Genomic DNA, 27,951 nt, shown 5'->3' with positions numbered 1-27,951 from the left:
TGCTGCTCCGCCTCATCAACCAGCTCATAAGTCCAGATGCAGAATGATCCTCGTCGCACAGACGTGGCCGAGGCAGATCTGGTTCCCGGACCTTCTGGACTTGTCAACGTCCCCACCAGTCAAGCTGCCGGCGGACGCGGATCTTCTCTCCAGAGAAGGAGGCGCCATTCTCCATCACGACCCACAGTCGCTGAACTTGCAGGCCTGGCTCCTGCAGCAGTAGAGATTGGAGGATATGATATCCCGGCTGACTGCAGAGAGGTTCTTGCAAAAGCCAGGGCGTCCTCAACTCTTCAGTGTTACGGTCATAAGTGGAAGAGGTTCTCTGGTGCCGTGCACAGAAGATTAACCCTCTGCGGATTACGGCCCCTCAAGTACTGCCGTACCTACTGTCGCTGGCCAAAGCTGGACTGGCTCACGCCTCCATCAAAATACATCTGGCTGCCATCTCCCGATATACCAGGACCGCGGGACGGGCGTCCTTGTGGTCTCATCGCCTGGTGAAGGAATTTATGAAGGGACTATTTCTATCGTTCCCGCCGGAGAAGGCTCTTGCCCCGGCGTGGGAGCTTAATGTGGTGCTGACCACGGTCATCGAGGGGGGGGGGGGGCGCCCATTCGAGCCTATGCATTCAACGCCTTTGAAGTTCCTGTCATGGAAGACGGCCTTCCTCGTGGCCATCACCTCTGCACGACGAGTGGGAGAGATCCAGGCCCTATCTTGCAAGACTCCATTAACTTTTCATGACACGAGGGAGGTGCTGAGGACGCACCCCTCCTTCATGCCCAAGGTGCCATCGGACTTCCACCTCAACGAGCCCTTGGTGTTACCAGTTTTCTTCCCGTCGCCTTCGACGCCGGCCGAGAGGACTTTACACTCGCTGGATGTAGCTAGAGCACAGAAGTTCTACGTGGACCGCACAAGAGTTTTCGGAAGACGTCACAACTGTTTGTGAACTTTGGGTCTGTGAATTAAGGGAAGGCTCTCTCGAAGACTTCCATTTCCAGATGGCTCTCCGGCTGCATCATGCACTGTTGGCAAACCGACCGCTGCCCGGCCGTCCGAGAGCCCATTCGACCAGAGCGATCGCTGCTACCACGGCGTTCCTGTCTGGTGTTCCCCCTGCTGGACATCTGCAGGGTTGCTACGTGGAGGTCGACGCACACCTTCACAAGATTCTACTGCGTCGATCGGGAATCCAGGGAGGAGTCCAGGGTCGGCCAAGCAGTGCTGCGCAACCTGTTCGCCTAAGGTGAGCCTGGTGAGGAGGTAAGAATTGCTTAATGTTGAGTTTTGGCTGTGATGCTTAATGTTGAGCCTTTGCCACCTCCCGTGTTTGTGTATACTGCTATGTATTTTATTCATGAGCATGTGAATCCATGCCAGACCCCATGCTGGAGAAGGAACAAGTTACTTACCTGTAACTGTTGTTCTCCAGCATGGGTCTGGCATGGATTCACATGCGAACCCTCCCTCCTACCCCTCTGCGGTTCTTCACTTGGTCATACTGCCGCTTTGCGTGCTACCAAATCTGAGGATAGCTGCCAGAGGCGGGGCGTAGGGAGAGGGCAGTCATTGGCTGGGGGCAGTATGACCCAGAGATCAGTGATTGGTTACTACTAAGAAAGACCGATCCGAAACTGATACTGATTATTTTTCTTTACCGAGGATTCCCAGCCTGACGGGGAATATTCATGAGCATGTGAATCCATGCCAGACCCATGCTGGTGAACAACAGTTAGGGGTAGGATGACAACAGTAAAAATAGACTGTCCTAACAAGGCTACTATACTACTTTCAGGCATTACCTATCAGGATCCCAAAGACGTTGTTTACATTTCTCAACAGGGCCATATCGTTATACATATGGAAGAAAAGAGTAACAATGTCCACTCCCACATTTCTGCAGATAATATGAAGCAGCGCAGTTACCGATAATGAGGATGGTCGGCCGAAGGGCTAAATAAAAATGGGCACGATGAGATGGGGCGGTAGCAGAATCGTCACTCTCAGGACTTGTGGCTAAACAAACAAAATAGACACCCAATTGTTAAGATAAGTGAGATAATCTGAGTAGGGGTGGAAACCTGGGACTCGGAAGTCGAACAAGGGAACCTCACAGTGAAACAATCCCCATTATATATCCGATGTTTAAAAACCTGTACTTGTGACCGAGTATGGGAAAGGGGGCATGCTACAAAAGTTAAGTGTAGGCTGTCAAAAGATGGGAGATAAGTTCCAGGGGCAGACACTTAGGATGTTTTGAGGCCTGTGTACAAGAGCTGGTTTTATCAGGGAAGGACTATTTCAAATATAATCAACTGTAGCACTGGTTGTCTACCCCATCTATCAAAGAGGCTGCCACGAGACAGCTGACACAATTTGAAAAATATATAACGACCGACTCGGGTTCAAAGTTTAATGTCAAATCTGTATAGATTTTTGAATGATCCGGGAGAACTGATGCAATTTAACTACATGAAGAAATGGTAGAACACTCCAATCTCTCAAACTATGGGAATACCTATGCAGAGCATCCCCAAATTAACACTCCCCAAGTGAGGGAAATGTGGATTACAATCCTTTTACAATGGCATTACACACTGTAGAGGATCCATGCAATATACCGCCCGGAGCATCCGGTCAATGCTGGAGGGGCTGTAAGGTAAAGCGGTGGGGGGGTTTGGGCTCATATATGGAGGAAATGCCAAATGATAAAATCATTTTGGGAGGGGGTGAAAACCCAGATGCAGGGATGTGGATCTGATGGGAGACCAGATTTGGATGTGTGGGATATGGAATCGAAAACACTTTCTGTAGACCTGCTGCCTCTTAATGTATAACATTGTTTGTGACTTTCCCAGCATAGTTCAGTACCACCTTTTTGGTTTTGATTCATTATTTCAATACAATGTAATACTGAGCCCACACACAGCCTGTTTCTTGTCCTCGAATTTTGGGTTTGGGGTGGGATTTTGTAATAGGGTGCAAGATCAGAGGGCGCAGCCTTAAAAGTTGTACCCATCAAATATTACTTGACACTGCTGTCCCTGATCTTTACCACCAAGTCATAGCTTGGGTTTATGGCACGCCTGAGGAATGTGTCCCTTGTAAACTTGTCCATAGTGAGGTTCATCTCTGCTTAAGACTACGTGACCGTGACATTCCACTAGCTGTCACTTGTAAAGGTTACATTGCGTCGGCACAGTTTTGACCAGATGACTGACAAAGCTGTCAATGTGTGCATATGGTTTGTTTGAGTCCTTTTTAAGACCTTTTTGTTTCAGAGCTCTTAATGTTTGCGGTTGTGGCTGCCCTAAACCAGGTTGTAATAGCACACGTACCCCGCCTTGCCCATGCACTTACTAGCTTCAAGGAAAGATGCCTGTATGCACAGATGTGCCCCACTTTACATGCCCCTAGAGTGTGAAAAGCAGACACTGCTAGGCACCAAATTCACGATGTAAGTGGTCACTCAGTGATACTCTTCTTCTACCTTTGAGTGATGGCAAATGGCTGTTACAGGAGACAGACTAGATTGTGGGACCTCTGCATGCCAATGTGCTTGATGGCACTGCTGTCAGTGAGCCAGGTGGAGAGGGATTGCCTAATGTGCAAAGTTCTAAGGCCCTTTTGTTGGGGAGAATTCTCTGTGAAGGCTAATTTCCCAAACCTAGTGAGTCCCCCAGCAGCTTTGCTGGATTTTTGGGGTTTATTTTTTTCTCCTGCTAAGAGCGACTTTCTCCCACTCTTAGGCATGATTTGAGAATGTCCTTTGACTGTGAATGTGTTTTATGGGCTGTGGGGTCTTTTACTCCGTAGGGCTTCATGTGTTTTTGGTATGTTTTACACTGCACCCTCAGTGCAGTAACACAGGGGTGTCATAGTGACCCCCCAAACATAGACTCCATACCCTGGGACGGACTGTCTCCCATGGCATGTAAAGTCACCATTGGCTTTACTAGTCTCAAATTGTGAACAGAACCAGTACAAACAATCATATTGTGGAAGTACTGGTAGGGGTAATTCGATTGCCCTTGGGTCTGTTTTCCAAGGGGGCATTGTCCAGTCCCCCCTTGTCGAGTTTCTGGCTGGTGGTAGTGGATACAACGCAAAATATTCCACCAGAATATTTCTTATGGTATTTTCCCATTAATTTTAAACGCACCACTTTTTGGTTCAATGTTAAAGATACCACTGGGTTATTTATTTAATATTAATTCCCCGGTTGTGTCTTTTTGCCAGGACTCTGTTTTAAAATGGCGTTTGTGTTCGCCTCTGAAACTCTAACCAAAGTCGAACCCTTTGTTCCACTTTTTGGCGGCCTTCTGCACAGAAGCCCTCCAAATGGTACCACTCTGTCTGGGGTCTACAGGATGTGTGGGAGGGGGATTGGGCACCCTGGACTGAGTTTCCTTGGCAACACAAGTCACACTCTTGTGTGATTGGCCCAGTGGTGTACCGCCCGGCTCACCACTTAACATGTGTGAGTGACAGCTAGGCTGTTGAATGGGGATTTTTCTGCATAAAAGCAGGGCTTTGGGGACTGGAACTTGAGAAGTCGCCACATGACCTAAAGAATCCGAAGACGGGAGAAGCTGAGCCATCTACAACGACACCACCGGTGGAGCCCTGCTGTACAAACTCACCACTTCCCCGACGACAGAGGAGATATTCTTCCAGGAGAGTTTTCTTCCCTTTGAGCTGGTGGGACCAACCAGTTGGCCTTTTTCGCCTTCCTGGACGTCTCGTGGGCGAATCGCCCGTGCCAAGCACCCCGACGGACGGATAGCCATGCTTCACCACTAACCGCAAATAAAAGGGTTGTACCTTTTAATCGGGAACTCGGCGGTTGGTTTCTTCCCTGGCAGTGCAACGACCTCCAGCTTTCGTCCTCGTCGAGATCATCTCTTCCTCTGGTCGAAGCCACGACTTGCACCCGCTGCCAGGAACAACTGCCACCGCTGGAGCTTTCTCACCGTTTCAGGTACTGTCCCGCCTGGTCTCCCTTGCAACAGATTGTACAAGGTGTCCTGTAAATCCTTGACCTTCCAACTGGGTTGACCTCAGACCTGCTAAACTTCTGAACTGCTCCTATCTCTTTTGACATTTTCTGCAAAGACTGAGTGCATTTCAACTGTGTGATCTTGAGCACATTTCGCCTTGCTCTCTCCAAGAGTGGGCCTGGCCTATGAACTTTTGGCTCTATAGTGGACCCTGCCTTTCTTGACTGGCTGTGGTTTCTTAAAAGTGTTGGTGCTGTGTTATTTCCATACTCTGACTTTTCTCTCCCTTTTTAACGAATTATTGGAGTGCCATCTAGGGTTACGCGCTCACCTCTGTTTTGCTAATAAGTGGTGTTTTAACCTAGACTTGTCGAATAATTAACTAGGGAGGTGTATATACTTATAGTGACTGTGTTTGAACTTGCTTGATATATTAGTGCCAGTGTATTTTCATAAGTGTGTTTTTTAAATAAATATATACTTTTATACCAAAGCTCTAGTCAGTGTTTGCTTGTTCTACTGTATTCTTAGCCCTATTGTGTATAATCTATATACTGCCTAACTCTTCTTGAGAGAAGTCTGACTGCTCAGCCACAGCTACCAGGTAAATCTGGGTGGTGCAGCCTGCTACCAATTGGGTTTACTGCTTACTCCTGTGGTCTTAAACTTTTTGCAGTGGTCCCTAAGGGCACCGCACGGGTTTCTGCGTAACATCTTTCAAGAGGCAAGTGCTGGGTTGGTAGGGAGGAGGGGGGTCAGTGGAGAAAAAGTGGGCCTTAGTGAAGGCCTTCCACTCATTGCCTGCTGGAGAGGAGCATGGAGAAAGTCCAGCAGCATCGCCCAAGTGGATTCTGATGAGGATGGGAGCCTTTTGTGCATTATGTTGCGCTTGCGCTGCGACCAACACATTTGGAACCACGCAGGCAGAGGGGTGGAATGGGGCTCTTGTTTGAAGACTAGCGTCTTCAAATCCAAAGTACAGTAGACTTTGGCATACCGATTTGTTCGAAGGCAGTGTCGCAGCAAGGACCCAACTGAACTAGGATAGTTTGCTGCTGTTGGCAATGTAGTGCCCATGTATATTCCACCTTGGGACATAATGGCAACTTACATGCAGGACAAATGCCACATGGGGGTCACAAGGCAGGCATCACTGTTGCAAAACTATTGGTGTGGCCAGTGCTGGCATGTTTGTGCGGTTGAGCTGCTTAGCTGCCCGCCAGTAAGTGTCCAAGTAGTTTTGTGCTGCCCAAGGACCCTAGTGAGCAACAAGCGTGCCTACCAATCTGCTTTCCTGATATTCATTTTTATGATTTGTTTATTGGCATTTCAATACAGGGTTTACAACAGGATTCAAATGCAGCTCATTCCACGTAAACAATGTATACAAACCACAAAATTAACCTTAAAACTGAGGCTTGAATGTACAGGACTTTAACAGTCTCTGTGTTGTGGGGGGGGCCCCCTCAATGTCGGCAATAGCGCAAGGGAAACTAACTTCTGATCATGGTGGTAAACTGAGCTAAAGTGCAGTCGCATACATATCAAGTGTAGTATTTCAAACAAATGGCGTATTCAGGGTGGCTTATCATCCGAGGGGTGGAACATTGTCAAGGTGAGTTGCTACCAGGCTTCAAAGGCATCCGTGGAGTTGTCATGGAGCAGTAATTTCTGAAGCCACGCCATGGTCTCGGCCTCACACCAAAGGTGAAAATCATGAACTGCAGTGCATATTGGGCCCCCTTTAAGTTTCCACTCCCTAGCGATGTGCCTTTTGGCCAGAGTGCACGCCAGGTCCATAAACCTGACCACATGTTTACATTTACCAGGCCGAGGGTGCACACCCAACAAATATTCACTCAGGGTCCAGTGGTACCTGGTTACTCCAGCTGTGGTACAAGCCTGTTCAATGTGAGCCCCGAACTCCTGCACCTGTCCAGAACATGTGTATTAAGTCATTGCCTTCCTGTTCGCACCAGGGGTAAGCCTATGTAGCGTTCAGGTTAAATTTAGACACCTTGTCAGGGGTCATGTAGGTACGGTGTAACGCATTTAACTGGAGCAGGCGGAATCTGGCATTCCTGGAAGCGTGTGGTAAAAATAAGGGTCCCATTCCACTGTGTATCAGATATGACTCAACGTCGTCCTCCCAACGCAACTTTTGTGGCGTTTCTGGTACTAGTTCCCTGTATCAGGCACTCGCAAGAAAGTCTAGAAACGGACCTCACTACTCTACTAAGCTGTACAAGGGGGTTATGGGTGCGTTTTCCTCTGGCTCTGCAGGCCCCGATTCCCACATGTACCTCAAACTGTCCCTTAGGCAGACCCTGTAGTCGGAGCAGGATAAGCAGGTCTCTGAATTTCCCCTCATCATACATGTTTCCCCAGATACACCTAGGGCCTCCCAGTGCCGCACAACCCCTAGCGCGCGCACACACACCTCCAGGCGTTCACCCACAATAATTGGAGCATAAGGTGAATAGGGGTGACTCACCCCTAGTAACTTAAACGCCCTGGCCCAAACCTGTTTACCCAGGTTTACGAGCATGGGATAGGAGGTAGAGGGGCTCTCTGGGATCCAAAGGACCTCCTTGAGCCAGATGGTTCTCACCAATGACAACAGGAGCTAAGATTCAGTCGTATGGTCATCAGACAACCATTTGGAAAAAAGCTCAGTTGAGCTTACAGCTCCAGTTTCAGCAACTGCACCCCACCATCTCTATAGGGCAGACAACACCTTCAGCACCAGTTTGTTGCCTCACACCCCACAGGAAATATCTCAGCAAGGCATCCAGGGAGCGAAAGAAAGCCGCCTCAATGTAAAAGTGGACATTGGTGAAGAAATACAAAATTGAACTTTATTAGCATTTTCAGTAACACAAGAACAGTTCACTTCAACTTTGCCCTCCCGTGCAACACCCCTCCACCCCTGTGCCCTCTCCTTCCCACCCCCCGTTCCTTGCAGCAGTCCTCATTACAATTCGGTATTGTTGTGTCCGAAGTGGGTCAACCCCGCCCCTCGGGCCAGTCACACATCTTCCAGGCTGGTTACACAGCTAGGCCCCATCTGTTTCTCTTCTCTCATCTGAAATCTAGCATTGAAATGCACCCCTCCAAACCTTTCTCGCGGTTAGCCTCATGGGCCCATCACATCCCCACCTCCATTTTACATGCTATCGGCCATATTTCTCGAGAAAGCCTTCAGCGTTTGATCGAGATTCATCCAGCAGGTGTGTTAAGAATTCCATGTCATAGATGGCTTGTACCTTCACCACCCACTTTTTTTTCTTTCTGGAGATTCGGTTTCTCCCACCGCTGGGCCAAACACCTGCCAGTCACTAGCATGACTTTCACCATGTTCCCTCTTCGTCCAACCTTACTCTAAAAAGGAGTCACAGCGATGGCCTTCTCTCAACCCCATCAACCCCCTTGATCCAGAGCAAGACCTCCTTACAGTATCCTTGCACCCTTGAGCATCCCCACCACATAAAGTAGTCTCACTGATCCCGATGACATTTACAACATTGGGGGTCGCACCCCCTACCCATTTTGGCTAGCATCGTAGGCAGGTATTGCCACCTATGCAATGACTGAAGAGCTTAGTGTCTATATTGCAGGCAGAGACGTTGTTGCTCGTGATACTCTCCTGCACATCAGAGTCCACAGGGCGTCATCGATGTCCTTTTCACAGGTCCTGTCCCCACTTATTCCTGGCTGGGGGAAAGTCCCTTGGCTCTGCCAATAGCATAACCCGGTAGAGCCTGGTAATGAGACCCCTCGAGTCCATCTTCGCCATCAAGATATGCTGTCTGTCACACCGATCATCCAATAAGGCTCCCTTTGACTGCAGGTAGAACACTGATGGCTTTCTCACTTGCAAGCATTCCTCTAGTCTCACTAGTGGCATGACAACCCCTCCCTGCCACCACTACCCCACTTTTCTAAGCTCCCCTTCGTAGCACAATTGAAAAGCCAGGGGATACCAATCCTGTCACGCAAAGGGGGTGCCCAGGTGTAGCTTAAGGGTGATGGCCACTCAGTGAGCCACTTGTTATCTTCCCACCCCCCCATCCCTCCAAAGAGACCACAGGATGTTGTAGCATCCTGCTTGGGATGCGTGCCTTGGGAAACTCGCAGCCATTCCCCCAGCGAGACAGGGGCCAGGATAGCATTGTCCACCACCCACTGCCTTTCGTTGAGCAGGTCGAGGTGGTCTACTATAACCCAAAACTGAGTTGCTAGGTCAGGGAACCTTTGATAGGATTAATACCTTATATGCAATTCTATGCTTGGGCCCCCCATCCATAGAAACCTCAAAAGTACCGCCTTAACTTCCTCAGGACCATCACCCGGAGCATTTGAAACCGGAACAAGAACTTGGGGAGCACCACCATTTTAATACAATTTAGGCGGGCCACCCATGAGTTGCATCTTCGCCCATCTCTCCAGGTCCCTCCGCACCTCTAACCATAGCAGCAGGTAGTTCTTTGTGAAGAGATCCTTGTAGGTGTGGGACACCTGTATCCCCAGGTATCGGAGAGAGTGTCTCCCTGCTCACGATATGGCAGTCTCTTAATGAACACCCTTTTGACCTCCAACAGATTCCCCCCCCCCCCCCCCAATAACATACGCCACCGACTGCTCCAGGTTAACCTTGAAGCCGGAGAACTCCCCATATAGTTTGAAGCTGCCCAGGAGACCTGGAACCGATCGACCTGGTGAGGTGTAAGAAGTCGTCTGCAAAGAGGCTAACCCTGCACACTAATTCCCCTATCGGAAGCTCTCCTATCCCCACCTCTTCCTAACCCCTACTGCCCATGGCCCCATAACAAACGCATAAAATAGGGGGGAAGTGGGCATCCCTGTCTCATGCCCTGTTGTAGCGCCAAGGCCTGTGATGTCCTCCCGTTCACAGCCACATGGGCTGATGGGCTAGAATATAGAGCTGCAGCCCATCCTTTCCATCTCGGGCCCATTCAAGGTGCAGTGAGCGTGATACTTGCCTGGTTTTGGTATTACCGCTATTAAGGCCTGCAGAAAAGTCTGTGGGATAGATCCCTTCCCCACAATGGAGTTAAACATTTTGGCCAGAGGCACAGCCAGCAACATCTGTTTGTAAATGTCTGAGGTAAATGACGTCGCCCAGGGCCTTTCCCGCTTTTAATTTCTGCAGCATTGGATCTTTCATGGATTCACATGCTGTGAATATTTCCCGTCCACCGGGTGTGGTTTAAATAGCCTCCTGTAGTGCTTAGGTCTCTCCTTCCACAGCCACGCCTAAGTAAGAAAAGAGTTCCTGGTAAAAAAAGAGTTCCTGCCTTCCAGAAGAGTTCCAGTGTTCTGAATCTAGGGAGTGGCTCCAGCCCCACCCAACAGGAAAAGTAGTTCCAAACAGAAGAGGATCAGAGGCCGTCGGGCTGGGAAAACCTTGGTAACTTTAGCATAGTGTTTTCTTAAGAAAAACTTCGACACTGTTCTATCATCTTTTGGGGTGCCCTAGGCTGCACCAATAGGACTTCTAGTATAAATAGCACCACCCCTGAAGTTTCCCTTCAGATTTTAACCGTCTCAACTGTTGGGATCACCTCGTTTTTTCTCTCAAGAAAAATTGCTCTTCGTGTTGTACACGTGCTTTCACTTGTTTGTAGTTTTCCAGGCCCATCATGTCATCAGTGGGCCCAAAGAAATCGTCGTTTCGTCCTTGTGAGATCTGCGGCCTCAAGATCTATGAAGGGAATGGGCATGCGGACTGCCTTTATTGCCTGTACTCTAATCATTCCGCGGACAACAGTGAGATTTGTCAAGGCTTCTCCCAGAAGACGCTGAAGGGCTGCAATCGGCGGTTGATTTGCAGGCTAAACGAGGGTACTTACCCGGGTTGGGAAGGCCCACGGGGGCAGGTGCTCTACTACGGCAGAGAAGGTGGCGTCTTTGCTCCAAGGGCACAGTTGGTGGAACCCCCCTCTAAGAAGCAGTGCACAGCAGGGCTGGTGTCTGAGGTGGGGAAAGGCGGGGGGGGTCAAGGGGGATAGTCTGTCACTAGGTCGGTGCATCAGAGTAGAGGGTCGGGCTGTCCCTCTCAGGACAAGGCTCCCAGGGTTGAAAAGTCAAAGGAAGTGTCATGATCTCTGCTTCCAAAAGGTCAGGGTTTTCCCAACTCCCTTGGAAGCAGATCCATAACCCAGGTTCCGAGTGCCAACCAGTCCCAATTGGGACCTTTTGGACCCAGTCCTGGCGCCAGTGGCACCAGGCTCATAGATCTGCCCAGTCCCAGCGCTGGAAGCGCCGGGCTCATAATGTTTGGGTGGACTTACCTGCAGCAGACCATGCTGCTTACTTGCCTGCCAGTTGAGCCTCTGATCCTCTTCTGTTTGGAACTACTTTTCCTGTTGGGTGGGGCTGGAGCCACTCCCTAGATTCAGAACACTGGAACTCTTCTGGAAGGCAGGAACTCTTTTTTTACCAGGAACTCTTTTCTTACTTAGGCGTGGCTGTGGAAGGAGACACCTAAGCACTACAGGAGGCTATTTAAACCACACCCGGTGGATGAATCTTGCTTTGCGTTATTCTGCACCCTCTGCAGCAGAACGCTCATCGTGTCTTCTGCATCCGGTCCTGGGCCTAAGGAAAAAGGCTTACCATCCTGAATCCAGTCTTCAGCAACACCTATAAAGACAAGATAGAACAGGTTAGCATTCCGGCATCTGAAAGGCAAAGGCTTACCTACTCTTCGTGCGCTCCGGAGGTCTTCACACTGCATTCCGGCATCTGAAAGACAAAAGCTTACCAACTCTTCGCACGCTCCGGAGGCCGTCGGCGCTGCATCTCGCATCTGAAAGACAAAACAAGGTGCGTTTAAAGACATTGGGGAACTTTAATACTCACGTGCCATTACTCCTTTCCACATCTAACCCAGTGGGTATCCCGGCACCCTGCAGCCGCTCCGAACTCGTACCTGCAAAATAAAAAGACAGTTAGAGCGCTTTGTGAAGCTGGCAACAAGCGCTTACTTACGTGCTTCCAGGCGCTTCTATTCATCACACGGGCTCCATCTTCAACTCACTTCAGCCCGTCATCCGCCATCGCCGGAACCCTGCAAAACAAGAGACATCATTATTAAAGACTTTAAAGACATTTGAGTTACTCGAAACTTACCGTTCGTGCAGTAAACGACGGACAGCAGTCCTCTGAAGTCAAGAGGCCTGCGCTACCTATCCAGTGAAGAAACTGGCTACAGCACCCTGCCCCGAGGCAGATGGAGAGCTCGGCATTCACTTACCTAAGGTGAGAGCGTTAACCTGTGGGGGTCTACAGGAGAGGAGAAGAGGAAAGAGATAGGGACACCCCAATAACCCCAGTTCATTAACCCCGTATTTTCTATCTGCAGACATCTTACTCTGCGCGTCAGGCATACAGGGCACAGAGGTCCAGCCCAAAGAGCCAATCGGGTGCTGCACATCACCTTTGAAGATACGGTAGTCGCCCAGTCAAGACCGGCGCCTCTGCGAGAATCAGGTGAGCGTTACAGGAAGTGAGTTCCAGCCTGGAGAAGTCAGTGATGCCGTTGCACAAATCCTCGGCGGCTAATAAGTCGAAGTCTTGAGCGTCCTCATCGAAGCGTGTAACTAACTGTAATACCTTTGGTACAAGCCTGTACTACAGGTGAGATTGTGATGACACTTGTAGTCTTGTGTATAGTGTTCCCAAATGGTACTGCATGTAATTCTGCCTAACCATGTCGATGGTGCCGTTCCTCACGTGGAAGGTCGTTTTTCTGGTGGCTATTACATCGGCCAGGAGGGTCTCTGAACTTCAGGCTCTGGTCATCGACCTGCCGTATCCGAGGTTCATGAGGGACAAGGTTCTGTATCTACTAATCCGCACTGTAACCCACTCTACAATTGCCTTGCCTACTTTTTTTTCTAAGGCTACCACTCCTGCGGAAAAAGCATTGCATTCCTTGGACATTAAGAGGGCGTTGAAGTTTTATCCTGACCGGACTCAAGTCTTCAGGAAGCCAAGGCAGCCGTTTGTGGCATTTGGCCCCTCCAACAGGGGGCAGTCTATTTCTTAGCAAGGACTTTCCTGTTGGGTCTCCTCTACGATTTCCTTTTGCCACAGGAAAGCTGGTAAGCCTTTGCGGGCCACACCGAAGGCCCAAGATCCACTGCGTTGGCGGTTCTGTGGGCGGGCATACCGCTCAGTGACATATGCCAAGCAGCATCTTGGGCGGTGCCGCATAATTTCACCCGACAGTTTTGTCTGGGGCAACATGTGCAGGTGGGACATGCAGTCCTCCAATGCCAGTTATAATAAGGTAAGCCCTGCAGCTTCCGGGATTTGGTTTGTTCTACTGGTGTTTGGTTCTCATGCCTATTGTTAGATTGTTTTCATGATGTTGGTTACTGTGACCGGGGGCATGGGGTTTTCGGTTGCCGGTCATGCACCACCAAGTTCTCAGACTGCTATGTAATCTATTCACAGCATGTGAATCCATGAGTGATCCATTGCTGGAGAAGGGAATAGTTTCTTACCTGCAACTCCATTTCTCCAGCGTTGATATCTTTCATGGATTCACATGCGCCCACCGACCACCACTGCATGCAACCCTTGGTTTGCTTTTTCCTCTACTTTGGGAGGTTAAAATATGAAGGGAAGCCTCAGGGCTTTTTATACTAGATGTCCTATTGGTGCAGCCTAGGGCACCAAAAAAGAAGTCAATAGGACACTCGGTGTCAATGTTTTCCATAGGAAAACGCTATGTTAAAGTTACCTAGGTTTTCCCAGCCTGACAGGAAACCTTCACAGCACCTGACCTTTATTGTTCCGATCAGTTTGTCGCACAGAGACCAACCTGTAGGCGTATGCTCTCCGAATGTCATTTGCTGATGAGTTTAGTAATGGTATTTCTGTGTGAACTTGACAGAGGTCCTGTCTGCTCAATGCTAATGTCAGCACGAAATCTTGAGCCCTGCAATCACTTAAAATGTTTATGCTGGTGATTGATTTGGCTGTAGACTGGTTTGGTGGTGGATCATTTCATCTCTAAAACTCAGGACATCCTGTCATCTCTCTTCCTCGCCCCTTCCTCCCTCATCTCCCTGCTCCTCCTCTGGCCCTTCTTCAGCCACCTTCTCCTCCCTCCTTCTCTGCCTTTCCCCTGCTCTCCCCAAATGAGGTTTCTAGACCAGTCCGATCTATGAAAGTCTCGTCAAAACTGGTTCATCCCTGTTCCTCCAAAGCTATCAAGGACCACATCGACTCCATGGCTCCTGCTCTGGCCGACTTCTGCAACCACTCCTTCGCCACTGGAGTCTTCTCATCCCCCCTCCCTGAATCACTCCCTTGTGCACCCTCTTCTTAAACCCTCTGCCGACCCGTCCTGCCCGGTTAACTATCGCCCAATCTCCATCACTCCCTTCCTGGGCAAACTCCAGGAAAAGCTGGCCATCTCCCAGCTCCACACTGAATCTGTTGGTTGCCTTCATGATCAGTCTGGCTTCAGAGCTGCCAGAAGCACAGAAGCTGCTCTCTCCGTGAAGACCTGTTCTCCAACCTTGATTCCAACACCCCCTGTGTACTCATTTTGCTTGATCTCTCCTCTGCCTTTGACACAGTCAACCATGCCATTCTGCTCAACCGTCTCAGTGATAACCTGGGTGTCACCGGTCAGGCTCGGGCGTGGATGGCTGGCTTCTTTCCTCTCTGATCGACCCTCCCAGGTCCAACTTGGGTCCTTCCTCTCTATCTCTACTTGTGGTGTTCCCCAGTGGTTTAACCACTCTCCCTGGCTGTTCAACCAATACCTGGCACCGCTTGCCCACCGCATTGCCACTCTGCCCCAACTTCCAGTGCTATGCGGATGACACTCAGCTCATTTTCAGGCTCCAATGATCTCTGCTTTAATGCCACACCCGCTCCCTCCTTTCCTGCTACTCTCTGGCCGGCCTCTGTTGGATCTCTTCCTGCTCCCACCTGTGATGCTAAAAACCTTGGTCATCTTCGACTCCACACTCGCCTTCTCTGCTCACATCTGATGTCTCTAAGAAGTCACACTACCAGCTGCACCTCCTCGGAGGTATTCATACTTTCCTCTCCTTCCCCCAGAAGCTCACTGTCTCCAGAGCTCTGGTTCTCTATAGGCTGGACTATTGCAACAGCCTCTTTCTAAATCTGCCTGCTTCTACTCTCCGCCCTCTGCAACTCATCCAGAACAGGGATCGTATCTCTCCAGGATTGAAATCTCTGCTCTGGCTCCCAGTGGCTGCGAGTATTAAGTTTAAAACCCTCTGCATCATCCACAAAGTCTTCTGGGGCCGTCTCTCCCACACCTAATTGTTTGGTGGGGGAGGGTCTGATTTTAAGTTTATTTTGTTGGTTTTGCGGTTATTGGTCAAAGGCAGGCTTTCGGCTATTTTATGAAGGACAAGTGGTTCTACTTTGTGTTGTGTTCGTGTTTGGGCATGGACTTGCAACTGTCCTTAGTATTCCTGGTTGAACGTTGCCACATTACTGGTGCAAAGCTCCTTGTACGTAGTGGATTTTCCATGTTGGGGTTTCTGGGCAGCTCCTGCTGTGGCAGGGGTAGTGAATAGGATTTTAAAGTGTATACTCTATTTGATTGGGTGCCAGTTGAGGACTGGGGTGCGGTTTGTTTGTCTAAGGTGTGTTTTAAAAAAATGAAAAAAAAAATGTATGCATGAAGTAAGGGCTGGTGGCATAATTTAGTCTTTGCTACTAGAACCAACACTGTTCTAGCAAAACGATTGCAGTTTGTATGGTTTGGGAATTGGATTGTTCCTTTCGGAGGGATTTGTGAAATTACATTTTTTTTTTTACTAATGGTATTATGCATGCTTAACTTTTTAGTGGCAGTCCCTTCTATGTGGAATGGTGAATTGTACTGCTTTCACATCTGTGAATTTGGTTCCCCTCCTGGTTCTAGTCGTTTTACCAAAGAAGGCGCTGCATAAAGTAAATGCTGTAATTAATCTCTGAACTCCGTGCGTTGAAAGGCTCTGTTTCCAGCAACGGAGGGTTAGTCCGTCTGTACTCTTGGAAGTTCATGAAAGATTTAGAATGTCTTCTTGGAGTGAGGGATGTTTAGTTTTATTAAATGAAACCATGTTGTACTGATTTTGAAGTGTTGAATGAACCTGGGATCATTAATCAAGCGACGCTCACATTTTGTACTCTCCGCTAGCCATTGGCTAGCGAGATTAGACAAAAGACATGGTTTATGTTGTGCATGTATAGAATTGAGGTGGAGAGTACATTTTTATGGCTGGTTAGTAGCTTGCACATTTTCTTTTACCCATGCCATAATGGTATGCATTCAATCCGATCCATTGATCTTAGAATCGTTACTCCATTGTTTCTATATAGTCGCCTAGCTCTGAAGATTGTTGTACGTAATTGTTTAAAACTTTGCTAGTTCCTGTAAATATTTTGCATTGCCTACCTACCCTTGACTTTACAGCAAGTGCATTTTCAGGCACAGCACACTGTCCCATATCACCAAGAGCTTCTACACTTCTGAATCCCACTGAAGGATTTATGGTTCTGGCGCCATTGTTAATCCAGTTAAAAGTAACGTTTGATCGTACTGAGATGGGTACTAGATTCTGAAATTCAATATTTCAATGCAATCGGGTGGGGATAATATTTCACTTCTTGGAGTTTTTATAGTTTTTTGATATTGCTGCAGAGTTTGCCAATCTAGTGTTTGTTCCAGTTGTCTTATTTTGTATTGATAGAGGGGGAGGGGCTTGAATGGGCGAAGGCTGTCTGGCTCTGCTGTAAGTATACATTCTAGGTCTGAAGACTTTCGGATTTCCTGAATGGCTTTGCGCTGCTATAATCTAAACTTCCTAGCTGGTGCGATAATTAAAAGAAGGAACTTTGCGATGGACAGGTGTTGATGCCCATTCTCGAATTCCTACTTTGGACTGTGACTCGGGCCAAAGCAACAGCACGTACCACGCGGGTGCTTTATTTGCCGGGCAGACTCTGCAACCTGCCTCAGAGATGCAGCAGTGTGTCACTGCTACACTTGTTGATTATATATTTTTTTCTTCAATGCAGAGGGGCTGTGAAAACATACGTAGCGACCACCAGACTGCCAGTAGGCAGTCTGGTCCTGTCAACTTTCATTAGTGAGAATTTTCTTTGTGTACCTTTGTAATGTAGCTGAGGTTGCAAGCGGGTAAGCCAAGTGTTAAATGTGTAATTTGTATGTGTGCATGCAGGACTGGTTGTCTTGTTTCCAGCCTTACAGATAAGGGGTGTATCGGCCACATTTACTCCCTAAAAATAGGTAAGTACTCCCCAAAAATAAAAACGGGGAGTAAAATACTCAACTAATGGGAAATGGACACACGGTAACCTCTGCCCCTGCTTTCACCCAAACAGATCCATGGATGTGTTTGTACCAAGTTCATGTAGTACCACAGGAAGAAACCACTATAATTATGGAAGAGGTCACGTATATTAATGTGCATGAATAACGTGTGCTAGGTATTTCTTATCCCCCAAAAAATGTTTGACATATTTTTACTCATTTATAAAATGCTGCCATTGGGAACACGATTCATTTTTTTTTACTCCCTCAAAAAAAGAATCTAATAATGTTACTCCCAACTTTAAAAAATATGGAGTAAAATACTCCCACTTCCAAATCTTATCTGGAGAACTGCTTGTTGCGCATGTAAATGTTTTTTTTAAACCTGAATGTGCTTTGTCTAAATGCCTGGGTGAATTGGAGTATGTGTGATGTACGAAATTAGATGAGCGATGGGTGCACGGGGAGCGGGGCTCAATTTGAGGGGTTTGGAGGGGGGGGGGCAACGGGAGCATTGCATTTTTGATTTGGAATGGAAAACGCAGCAGTGTGTTATGTGGCTAGACTAGCCTACATTGTGGGTGCAGCCAGGCTGGACATGTTTTCTTACTGTGACATGGCATTTGTGCAAAGTCAACAGGAGTAAGGTTTTATATGGTAATACTGGTGCAGCCCGCATGGGCGCAGAAGTTTGAAAATACTGGCAGATATTGTGGGATAATACAGTCTGAAAATGCTGTGCACTGTTGGTGATTTGCACCTATTGGATTATGTTCCTGGGCTACCATACAAAACCTATTTAAAACTGTCTAGCATTTTCCACAAAGTGTGCTTTAAAACATGCCATTCACACATTATTTTAAAAATGTTCTTACGAGCTCGGAGGGTGCATTTGACCACTCGGAGCTGAAGATTCAAGTGTGTGTGTGTGTGTGTGTGTGTGTGTGTGTGTGTATGGGTTCATGGGAGTTGAGTTGACGGCCTAACCATAGCTGCAGGGCTCGAGTTCTGGACCCACGCAAGTACTTCATTTGTACACTGGGACAATCTCCCCACATACAAATCCTACAGTACAGAGGCTATGCATGCCTTTACTGTAGCTGAGAATGCTAGCAGCTTAGCATGGAGCCTCTAGTGGTGAAATCTAGTCATAAGGAGTTGGAGCGACAGATCAAAATCTGAGGGACAATCCTCTAGTCCCGCAGATGCTTGAGCAACTAACTTGTTCGTACTCTGGAAATGATTACATTGGGTGCATATCTTCAGACTCCTGAAATGTGTTTCTGAACTGAGGACTCTGCATGGGTCTTGGAAATGAATACTTTGTTGCAATTTAAGACGGAGGCTTGGGAGTTATAGTTGGCATGATTTGCTTGCTTGTTGCAGCTATTTCAGAAAGCCAAAATGTGGCACTAAAGCTTCTTCAATTCACCATTCAAATGCTCAAGCTTTAAGATAAAATCCCCCATCTCTTACTCGTTAATTGCTGTGTATGTTCTGTGAAAACATTGTAACAGATGCCTTGAGACTGCTTATGTCTGGATGGGAGAGCCTAGATCTGGATGTAGGCACTTAGGTGCACATTAGCTTAAGTAAAGCAATTTATGCCGGTTACCAACGGAGTTTCTAGAAATGAGCGGTGTGTGCAGCATAAAATGTCTTGCCCATTTTCTCAATCTTTCACCTTAGGTATCAGGTGATCAGCACACCAACAGACATTTTCATGGTGATGGAGTATGTCTCTGGAGGAGAATTATTTGACTACATCTGCAAAAATGGAAAAGTAAGTAATTTTGTTAAATTATTTAGAAAATGAATCCACCTTTATCTCAATTGTTCATGCAGGGTTAGTTTAACATTGCATCAGTTGTAATTAAATCGCCAACATACAGACCAGACGCACACCATAGTGAACTACAAATTACCCAGTGAAACCTCTGGGCAGTATGGTTGAGCTTGTACTTTACCTGCCACTGTGACTGCAGTGGGCAGGCTTTCATGACTTCTGTCTTGTATTCGACGGTGGTGTAAATGTTGTGTGCTCGGCTGTAAGATGAATACCCTTTTAGGGAACTCTTGAAGGGAAGAGCATAGCTAAAGGCTTGTTAAGACTTGCTGTGCAACGGCCAGATAACTACTTCACCTGAAGAGAACCAGATTGAGGAGAATTGTTGGTCATCAGGGCAGAGGATTGGAAAAGGATAGTGGTGTTAGATTTAGGAAGTGGGGAGAGAGTTGTTGGATGGAACACTATGTTCAATGTTTTTCAACTTGGGACTTGCAATGCTTTTTTGTTTGTGCTTTTTTTGTCAATTTAAGCACTGGGTTAGTCAAGCGAGTGCCAGTCACTTGTCAGTCACGCTTCCTCTCCAACCCCTGTGCTAATATAAATTGTACTTTGATTGCTGGACGACCACCATATTTTAGGAGTCTTTGCTTGATGCCCTTGGTGAGGAGCCATTAAATGCTTAGTGACAGCCTTCTAGTCTGCTGCAGCAAGGCTGGCTTCCACCATGTGTCCTGTTTTCTAGCACAATTGAATGTGGATAATTATTTAAAGGCACATGGGAAGATCTGGAAATTTAGTGGTAGGTTTTGAAACATTTGATAGTGATGTCAATTTGCGTTAAACCATTGACTGTTTGGCCACTTGCTGTTGCATAAAATGATTCCCAATTCACCCTCCCACCCCCAAATCTCATGCCACAAGAATCTCCTCCGTTAATGCGATTTGAATCGCATCCGCAAGAAGTCCTTAATCTCCCTTGATGCAGCCTCCTCTAAGCAGATAATTCACCCACCCCAATTAAGGCTTTTCATTTCGTGATTGTGGGAGTGGTGAGTTAAGCAGTTAAGCAGATGTTAGACTAAACTTGGCCACAGTTGGTTTTCTATCTGAATATCTGGTATAGCCATTACTTGAGATTGGGGTGTTTTGAGCTTGTACAGTCTGGCTTAATTTAAGATCTTGTCCATTTTTGTGTACAAGATTGCATATGCCATGTGTCATGTCACTAGCACATCATTTTCCACTCTTCTCCTGTTCTTTGTTTAGCAGTCAATCCCACAGCCCTGTATATGCTCTATGCACTGTGCCTTCTGAAACACTGCCGGGTACTGCCTAAACACTGTCCTTGTCTCAGCCTGCTTTTTCTCCACCATGCTACCCTAATGCATTGTACACTGCATAATTCTGCCTACTTGGATGCACATTTTATAACCAGCGTGGAAGGGTCTGACGTTCTTTTGGGGCTTACATTGTGTGCAATCCTGACCCACATAAGGTGCTCAATCACAGAGAAGAGTGCTTTTACGTCCAAGACATACAGGATAATTAGTCCAGCACATTGTGTCCGCACGCTGACCAGCAACCAGGTTTCAAAAGCTTTCACTGGCCTACCTAGTAGTAGAAATGTGCAGGTTTTAACAGGCCCCCTGTGTAGAGGGGGCCGATAGTTTTCGCATAGCTATACAATCCTATCACATAGCTTTACAATCCGTTGTTTTGAAGTCAACTTCCTGAACAAGGAGCCTGAGCAGTTGTCAGTCAAAACTCTGCCTCAAACCCTGCATTTCCAAGATCAATTCTTGTTTCGTTTTTTTAAGGTCCTCTACTTCCTTTTTGATGTGCCGTCTCACAGAACCTTGAAGATATAGGCATTCCAATTAATATGCTTTTGTACTCCTGTTGTCAAGGTATTGCACTTGGTTACTATATTGCTTAGTGTGAAACCTGTTTTGCAAAACCTTTCACTTGAGTTGCAAATTCGCAGTCTGCTCTTCCATTCTTTGCAAGCATGATATGGCATTTATAACGCGCCTATACACAAGTGTTTCAAGGCACGACACAGCAAGGGAGGGGAACAGAGGGAAGACGGACAACGATCTTCCCAGGCCAGGTGACATTGAGATTGCACCAGTGCAGGGGACGAGGGGAGGGGAAATGTGCGAGGGGGAAGAGGGAGGGGAAGTGCAGTACATAGGGTAACAGTATATACTTATTATCCTGAAAAAATGTCATTTGTGGCTTCCTTCTTCCTTCTGGAAGTCTCAGGCCAATGCAATGTGCTTTGATCAATTGGTTGTATTCTAATGGATATTTGCATGTTCAAAACCTTTTAATTACCCGTAGGTATCTGCAAATTTGACTCCTCCCAGTGCAGTCAAATCTGGTGTGCAAGTGGAAATAATAGCTAGGTTAGCCATTTTTTGTGGTTTCATCCCAGTAACTCAAACACTTCTTTATGTATAGGATTTGTAAAGTACAAACTTGGCTTTCTCACCCCCCTCTTTGTTGGCCCCTGCCATCTTGCACCCTCCATCTCGACAGACGTGGCCCGTCTCTACCCCCTTTTCATCCAGCCCTTTCCAGGTAGAGGTGCTTTGTAGTTTGTGCAGGCTGTCTTGAACTTGATGTATGCTTGAAGGTGTAGCCAGTGCAGAGCCTTCAGTATTTTCGTGATGTGGTGAGTTTTATTGTTCCTTTGAGACATGCTAGGTGGCATCTGGGAGTCTTGCTATTAGGGCGTTTCCTCTGTCCTGGTGATAGATGCCCAGAATGTGGACAATGTTTCTGCAGATCTGTACAGGGATGACTGGCTAAGCGCTCTGGAGAAGCACATGCTGGTACCATGTGCGTTTTAAATGAGATGTTGAAGCCGAGTAATTTGTGGACTCTTGTGACTTGTCTGCCTTTGTCCAGTTTTTGTCAGCTAGCCAGTAATAGCTTTTGGGCGTAATTATATGTCCCTCCTAGGGAGCATTGGACTCTTTTTGCTGGTTGAAATTCAAGTAGGCTATTAACATCAGGCTTGTATGACTGACAGTACTAATGTGAAGCTGCATGTCCTCTGTATGTTTATGATCACAAAGATTCCTCCCCAGCCCCCTGTTCAATCCCCACTCTTGCCCTCTGGTTCCCTGAGGAGGTTGAAGATGATTGGGGATCGCGGCCCTCGTGGACCAGTTTGTTCTCTAGTGGAGAGGTAGGAGGCAAACCACTGTGCGGCTATTCATCAAACCATTGTATGTACTGGAGCGGAGGGCTTCTGTAGTCCATCCTATCGAAGATGGCAGAGGTAAAGTAGGAAGAGCAATCTGAGGACACAGAATGTGTAGAGCATAATCAATTAACTTGGAAGATGGTGGTCTCGCTGTTGCATCATCATTGGTAATGATGCAGGGAGATTGTGTAGTGGTCCTTTTGTTAAATTGGATTACAACTGTATTCCTTTTCCCAGGAAGGGTACGTGCATGATGGGGTTATAGTTGTCCTGGTTTATTATTTATCCATCAAGGTTCTGTACCAGTTTCAGTGCATCAGGTAATACCACACCTGTGACCTTGACAATAGATGGGGAGGGTGTAGTCTTTATTGGTGGTGGGTTTGAGAGCAGCGGAAACATTGCTTGGGTCTTTAAGATTTTCTGTGTTTCTGTAAATCTTCATCATGGTTGGGATTTCAGGAGTGCTTGAAGCTGTGTACGTGTTGCCTTTCCTTATCCATCTTAAGTTGTTGGTGTTGCTGTTGTCAGTGAATTTCAGTACTGCAGGATCTGGCAGGCGGTTGATGCAATGTTTCGTGACTTTGAAAATCGCTCACATTTTCTTGTATTGCTTCAGTGATGGTTATGTAGTAATTTGTAATTTTCCAGTGAGCTCCATGCAGAGCTCTTAGGCTGTGGAGGTATTTTTGGTGTTGTTTCTTCTGAACATTTCTTGTCTGTGGGTGGCACTGTAATGTTGGATTGTGGGGGTGTACCAAGGTGTGGTAGGCCAGTTAGGTTGTGGTTGAATCCTCTGAGCTAGGCAATTAGATTTGCCAGAACCAGAAAGAAAACCTCACTTTGCAGACTAGGGGAGTGGTTTGAGGGTGGACGATTGAGTGGTGTCATGGTTGAATTAGGTTTGGTGGGGGAGATTTGTATGGCTGAGCAGGAGTTGCTGCATGGTCTATCCAGCCCATAAGTAATGATGATGTGTTATTTATATAGCGCCTGAATCCAAAGCGCTTTACAGAGCACATATTTACATACAATATCACCCAACCGAAATTGGTACTCTGAAGGATGAAAGGCTGAGTTGGCCTTGCCGGGATTCGAACCTGCGACCTGCAGGTCACAATCTGATCGCAACAGCGAAACCAGCTGAGCTAACTTACCAGCTCTTAGTGAGTGAAATGGTAACATGACTGTTGAGGTGGTGAATGCTAGGTTGAGTGGGTTTTCTTTTGTTTCTGGTTAGTTCTGTGGCAAGTTGCTGGATGACCATTATGTCGCGCAGTTTAGTTTCCCTGGTTTTCTTGTTATGTAGTGTAGTGTTTTTTTTATTTTATTTATTTTTTTTGGCCAGCGCAGGGCTTTCAACCTTTTTGCAGATTACTCCTATTTAGTTTTACTTTGCCTCTCACCTAGAGAACATATTAGCCCTGCACTGCGAGTGCTACACTGGCTCCTTATTGGCCGACTAACTACCTTTTTTAAAGCCATGTGCATCACCTACCGTGCCCTCCACAACACCGTACCTGAATTAATCTGGATAAACCTGCATGCTATCAACCCACCAGGAACCTCCAATCTAGTTCTCTACGTTATCCCCATTACAACTCCACTAGATTGGGAAGAGCCTCATACTCCTACGTCCCATCCCCTTTCCTCCATACTTATGGGACATCCCTCTGTCCTGTGGGACGGGACCGTAGCACTTATAAAAAGCATCAACATTTTTTAAAAAAAAGTGTCCTTCCTCTTTCTTGCGCAGGGCCTGGCACGCGGCCGTAATCCCGCCCACCTTGGCTCTGCATCGCCCATCCGTCCTTTTCGCCACTTGTTCGGGACTGGACGCACTTGCATCCTCTGAAGATTTCCTTCCCTTTTGTCCTCTCTGACTCTCGCTAGCGATCGTCTACTAGTCTGTCGTTCAAACGAGACTTTCCAGATTGTTCATCGTGTCACGACGCTTCGCGAGGGCAGATCCCCATCCTCTTTGTTTAGAGTGTTTGGGTCCGGATCACGATTGGGACTCCTGTTTTTACTGCGACTCCCTTTCGGTCCGGGCACTTCGTTGGTTGGAGCGGTGGGAGGAGGTGTTCCGACGAACTCCTCCTTTGCATTTTCAGGCATTCATCGACGAAAAGAAACGCCTGGTAAGTTCTTTACTTTTCAGAGCACCAAGGCCGGGGGGGGGGGGGGGATACCTTCCCAGGTTCCTCCTGGGCGGGGAGGAGCGTTAATCGATCTGTCACTGGGGTTTGCCCTGAGGTGCCCGTTGGGCCTAATAATTGTACCAGAGTTTTCTCTGAGGTTCTTCGTAAGGGGCCTGTGGATACCAGAGCACGCTCCGAGGCCCCTCCTGTGGGGGCTGTTTGTAGACCCAGCTCTACTGAATCGTGGGGTACCGGAGCTCGCTCTGAGGCCTCTATTGGCTTCCCTCAAGAATAAGACTGGGGTGCGCCCTGAGGCCTTGGTTGGGCTTGGTGTCAAACGGATGTTCGAGGCCCGTGCGGATAAGGCTTTTACCGGACCTGGGTCCGAGGTCACTCGTACAGAGGCTAAAGCTGCCAACATTTCTGAGAGGCCTGACACAGCCTTATCAGTGAAGGTTGTTTCTCACCGTTCCCGCTCTTACGGCGACACCAGATCTGTTGAGGGGGCAATTCTTCTTTTTACCAGCGGTGCCAAGGTCCTTCCTGGGAAGGCTAATTTGGCGGTTGGTATGTCGCAGAAACATTCCATGCCTCATAGTACCGGCTCAGCCGAGGTTCCTTATGTTAAGGCTAAAGTTAAGAACCCTGATCCATCGACGGGGACCCTTGCCTCACGTGCCGCAGTTCCCCTCAGGCGATGACAAAATGGCGCCCGTTCCCGCCACAACTGCGGTGGCTATTTTGGGTGCTACCCCTACAACTACGCCATCGGCCTCAGGTGTAGGACTTGGTTCCGTGGGTGAACATAGAGTTCCTTGTGCCCATCCTTATCGGCCAGTTTTTGATTGGAACGCCCGGGTGCCCCTTCCGCACAAGGTTTCGTTGCCTGCGGGGTCGGCACCTTTGATTTATGTTGATGTGGAGGTGCCGGTGTGGAACCCTTCCTCATTACGTCCCTGGAATTATCCCCCTCAGGAGAGGCCTCCTCGGGTTCCAAAGCAGTACCCAGAGGACGCCTTTTTCGGTAAATTTCAAACGCTTATGCGTTCCGACCCCATGAGGGAATATTTCAAAGGGGTTTTTAGGGAGATATGTTTGCCCGCTCCTCCGGCTCCACCCGTTATTCCAGTGGTTCCGCCGGCGCCTCCCTTGCCTACGGTGCCTTGCCCAACCCTTCCGGCTTTGCCCCCATTGTCCCCCGTGAACAAGACGGCGCCCGACACGGCTCCGCAGGATCCTGACCTGTCGGATGACGCGCAAGGCGATCAGGACAACGAGGACCTGCCCCGCTCGATTAGAGCTTTTCATGGTCGGGTACTGGACATGATGTGCTTCTTAGATGGTCCGGTGCCCGAGACACCCACTCCGCATGTGGGCGTGCTTTCTGGGGCGTTCACCTTGTCTCCTTTGGAGCGTACTGACCTGTTCTTGCAGAAGGACGTTCTGGGCGAGGTCCGCAGGGTCTGGGAAAAGCCACACTCTGGACTTTTCGTCAATAAGAAAATTGACGCGTGATACAAACTGCATTCTTCGGAAGAGGTGGCCCTGTCATTTTGTCTGCCCCCCTCCTCCACAGTGGTGGCTGCGGCCACTTTGCAGTCCAGGCCTGCAGCATCCTCTTCCACGACGGCTGGGAAAGAAGGATAAGCTCCTTGACTCCCTTGGGAGAAAAATGTTCGCCAACTTGGCCTTGCAGCTCAGGCAGGCCAATGCCGAACTGGTGTTAGAGGGAGCTAATATGCGGATGTGGAAAGGTCTGTCGGAGTTTGAGGAGTTCATTCCGGTCGAGAAGCTGGAAGACTTTAAGGCAGGATTATCCAACGCCAGTGTCTTGGCCTAGGATCTCCTGGAGGCTGCGGCTCATCACGTAGACACCTCGACTCTGGGCTTTAAATTCTCAAGAGGTGCAGTACAAGGTGTTTGGGCCTTCCGTTCGATGGTAAGGAGCCCTTTCATTCTACAACAGATGTAGAGCTCACCAAGACGAAGGATAGCACTCAGACAGCTAAGTCCTTGTCGGTCTTTGTTCAGACCCCTTTCAAAACCCAGAGACTGTTGTCGCAAAGCCGACCCTCCTCTGGCTTTAGGGGCTTCCTTGACCGGAAATCTCGCAGAGTGGATACCCCTTTGGGGAATAACCGCCGTAGGCAACAACGGACTCAGTTTTTGTCCCGCTCCTCAGCCGCCTCAAGTTCAGATGGCAACACCACCGAAAACCCTACAAAATGAGGGTTATCCGTGCTCGCACGAGACCCCGGTGGGCGGACGCATTGTCTCATTGGGAGGCGTGGCAGACAATCACCAAAGACAGATGGGTCTTGTCAGTCACTCGGGCGGGCCTCCGCTTACCCCTACCCCACCCTTCAACCCTCCTTTTCAGCTGTCGGGCTTGCCCTCCCTCAAAGCCGAGGTTCAGAAACTTCTGGACCTCAGAGCTGTGGAACCCGTTCCCCTCGGGGAACGAGGGGAGGGCTTCTACTCCTGGCTGTTTACGGTGCCCAAACCCAACCAGGCTGGCCTGCGCACCATCCTAGACCTTTCCCAGTTTAATCTTTTCCTACCCCAAGAGAAATTCAAGATTACGCCCAGCAAGATACGGTCCTCCTTGCAGATGGGCGATTGGCTCAGTGTGGTGGATCTTCAGGATGCGTACATGCATATTCTGATTTGGAATCCACACAGGAGATATCTGTTTCTCTTTGGGAGAGGAGCACTTCCAGTTCCGAATGCTTCCTTTTGGCCTCCGCTCAGCGCTGCGCGTCTTCACGAAGATGTCGGTGATTGCGGCCGATCTTCGTCTGCAGGGTATCCATGTGTATCCGTATTTGGATGACTGGTTCTTGCGCAGCCCTTGTCCGTTGAGCAGCGGGCAATCTTCAGTCTCTCCTTCAGCTCCTGTTCCATCTTGGGCTGACGGTGAACTGGCGGAAATCTTCCATGATGGTCTCGCAGGACTTTATTTTCGCTGGGACACGATCAACTGCAGTGTACCTGACCGGGGACAGGATGGCAGATCCGTTAGCCACGTGTTAGATGTTTGGGCAGTCTGAGAGCATGTCGGCCTGGCGGTTCCAGGGACTTCTGAGCCTCATGGCCTCGTGCGTGTTGGCTCTTCCTCTTGCTCGTCTCAAGATGAGGCGGACCCAGATGGCTCTTCGGAGTTCTTGGCGTCAGGCTGTGGACCCGGATTCCAAGCTGATAATTCCGGCTTCCATGAGAGTGGACCTGGAATGGTTTTCATCTCTCAGCAACCTATCGGTGGGTGCAGGTTTTCAGGACCCAGCCCCTACGGTGACTATCACGACGGACTCTTCCCTCCTGGGGTGGGATGCTACGTTAGATTCTCTTCAGGTCTCGGATTGCCTCAGGACAAGCTCCTCCACATAAATCATTTAGAGCTTCTGGCAATCTTCCTAGCGCTCAGGGCGTTCAGACCTATCGTAGCCAACAAGGTGGTCTG

At 48.4% G+C, this 27,951-nt stretch overlaps 1 protein-coding gene across 1 annotated transcript in view; it reads left to right on the top strand.

Annotated features, from left to right (window-relative positions):
* The window catches only part of PRKAA1 (protein kinase AMP-activated catalytic subunit alpha 1), a 576,963-nt gene that overhangs the window by 195,166 nt on the left and 353,846 nt on the right, over positions 1–27,951 (top strand). The window contains exon 3 of the mRNA XM_069627195.1: positions 19,037–19,130. Coding sequence (XP_069483296.1) covers positions 19,037–19,130 — 94 coding nt within the window. The remainder of the gene's footprint in view (positions 1–19,036; positions 19,131–27,951) is intronic.

This window comes from Ambystoma mexicanum, chromosome 6p, assembly GCF_040938575.1.
Source record: "Ambystoma mexicanum isolate Mex_15411 chromosome 6p, UKY_AmexF1_1, whole genome shotgun sequence".
NCBI lineage: Eukaryota > Metazoa > Chordata > Amphibia > Caudata > Ambystomatidae > Ambystoma > Ambystoma mexicanum.
Note: the sequence above shows the minus strand (reverse complement) of the source record. Positions and strands in the feature narration are given on the sequence as shown.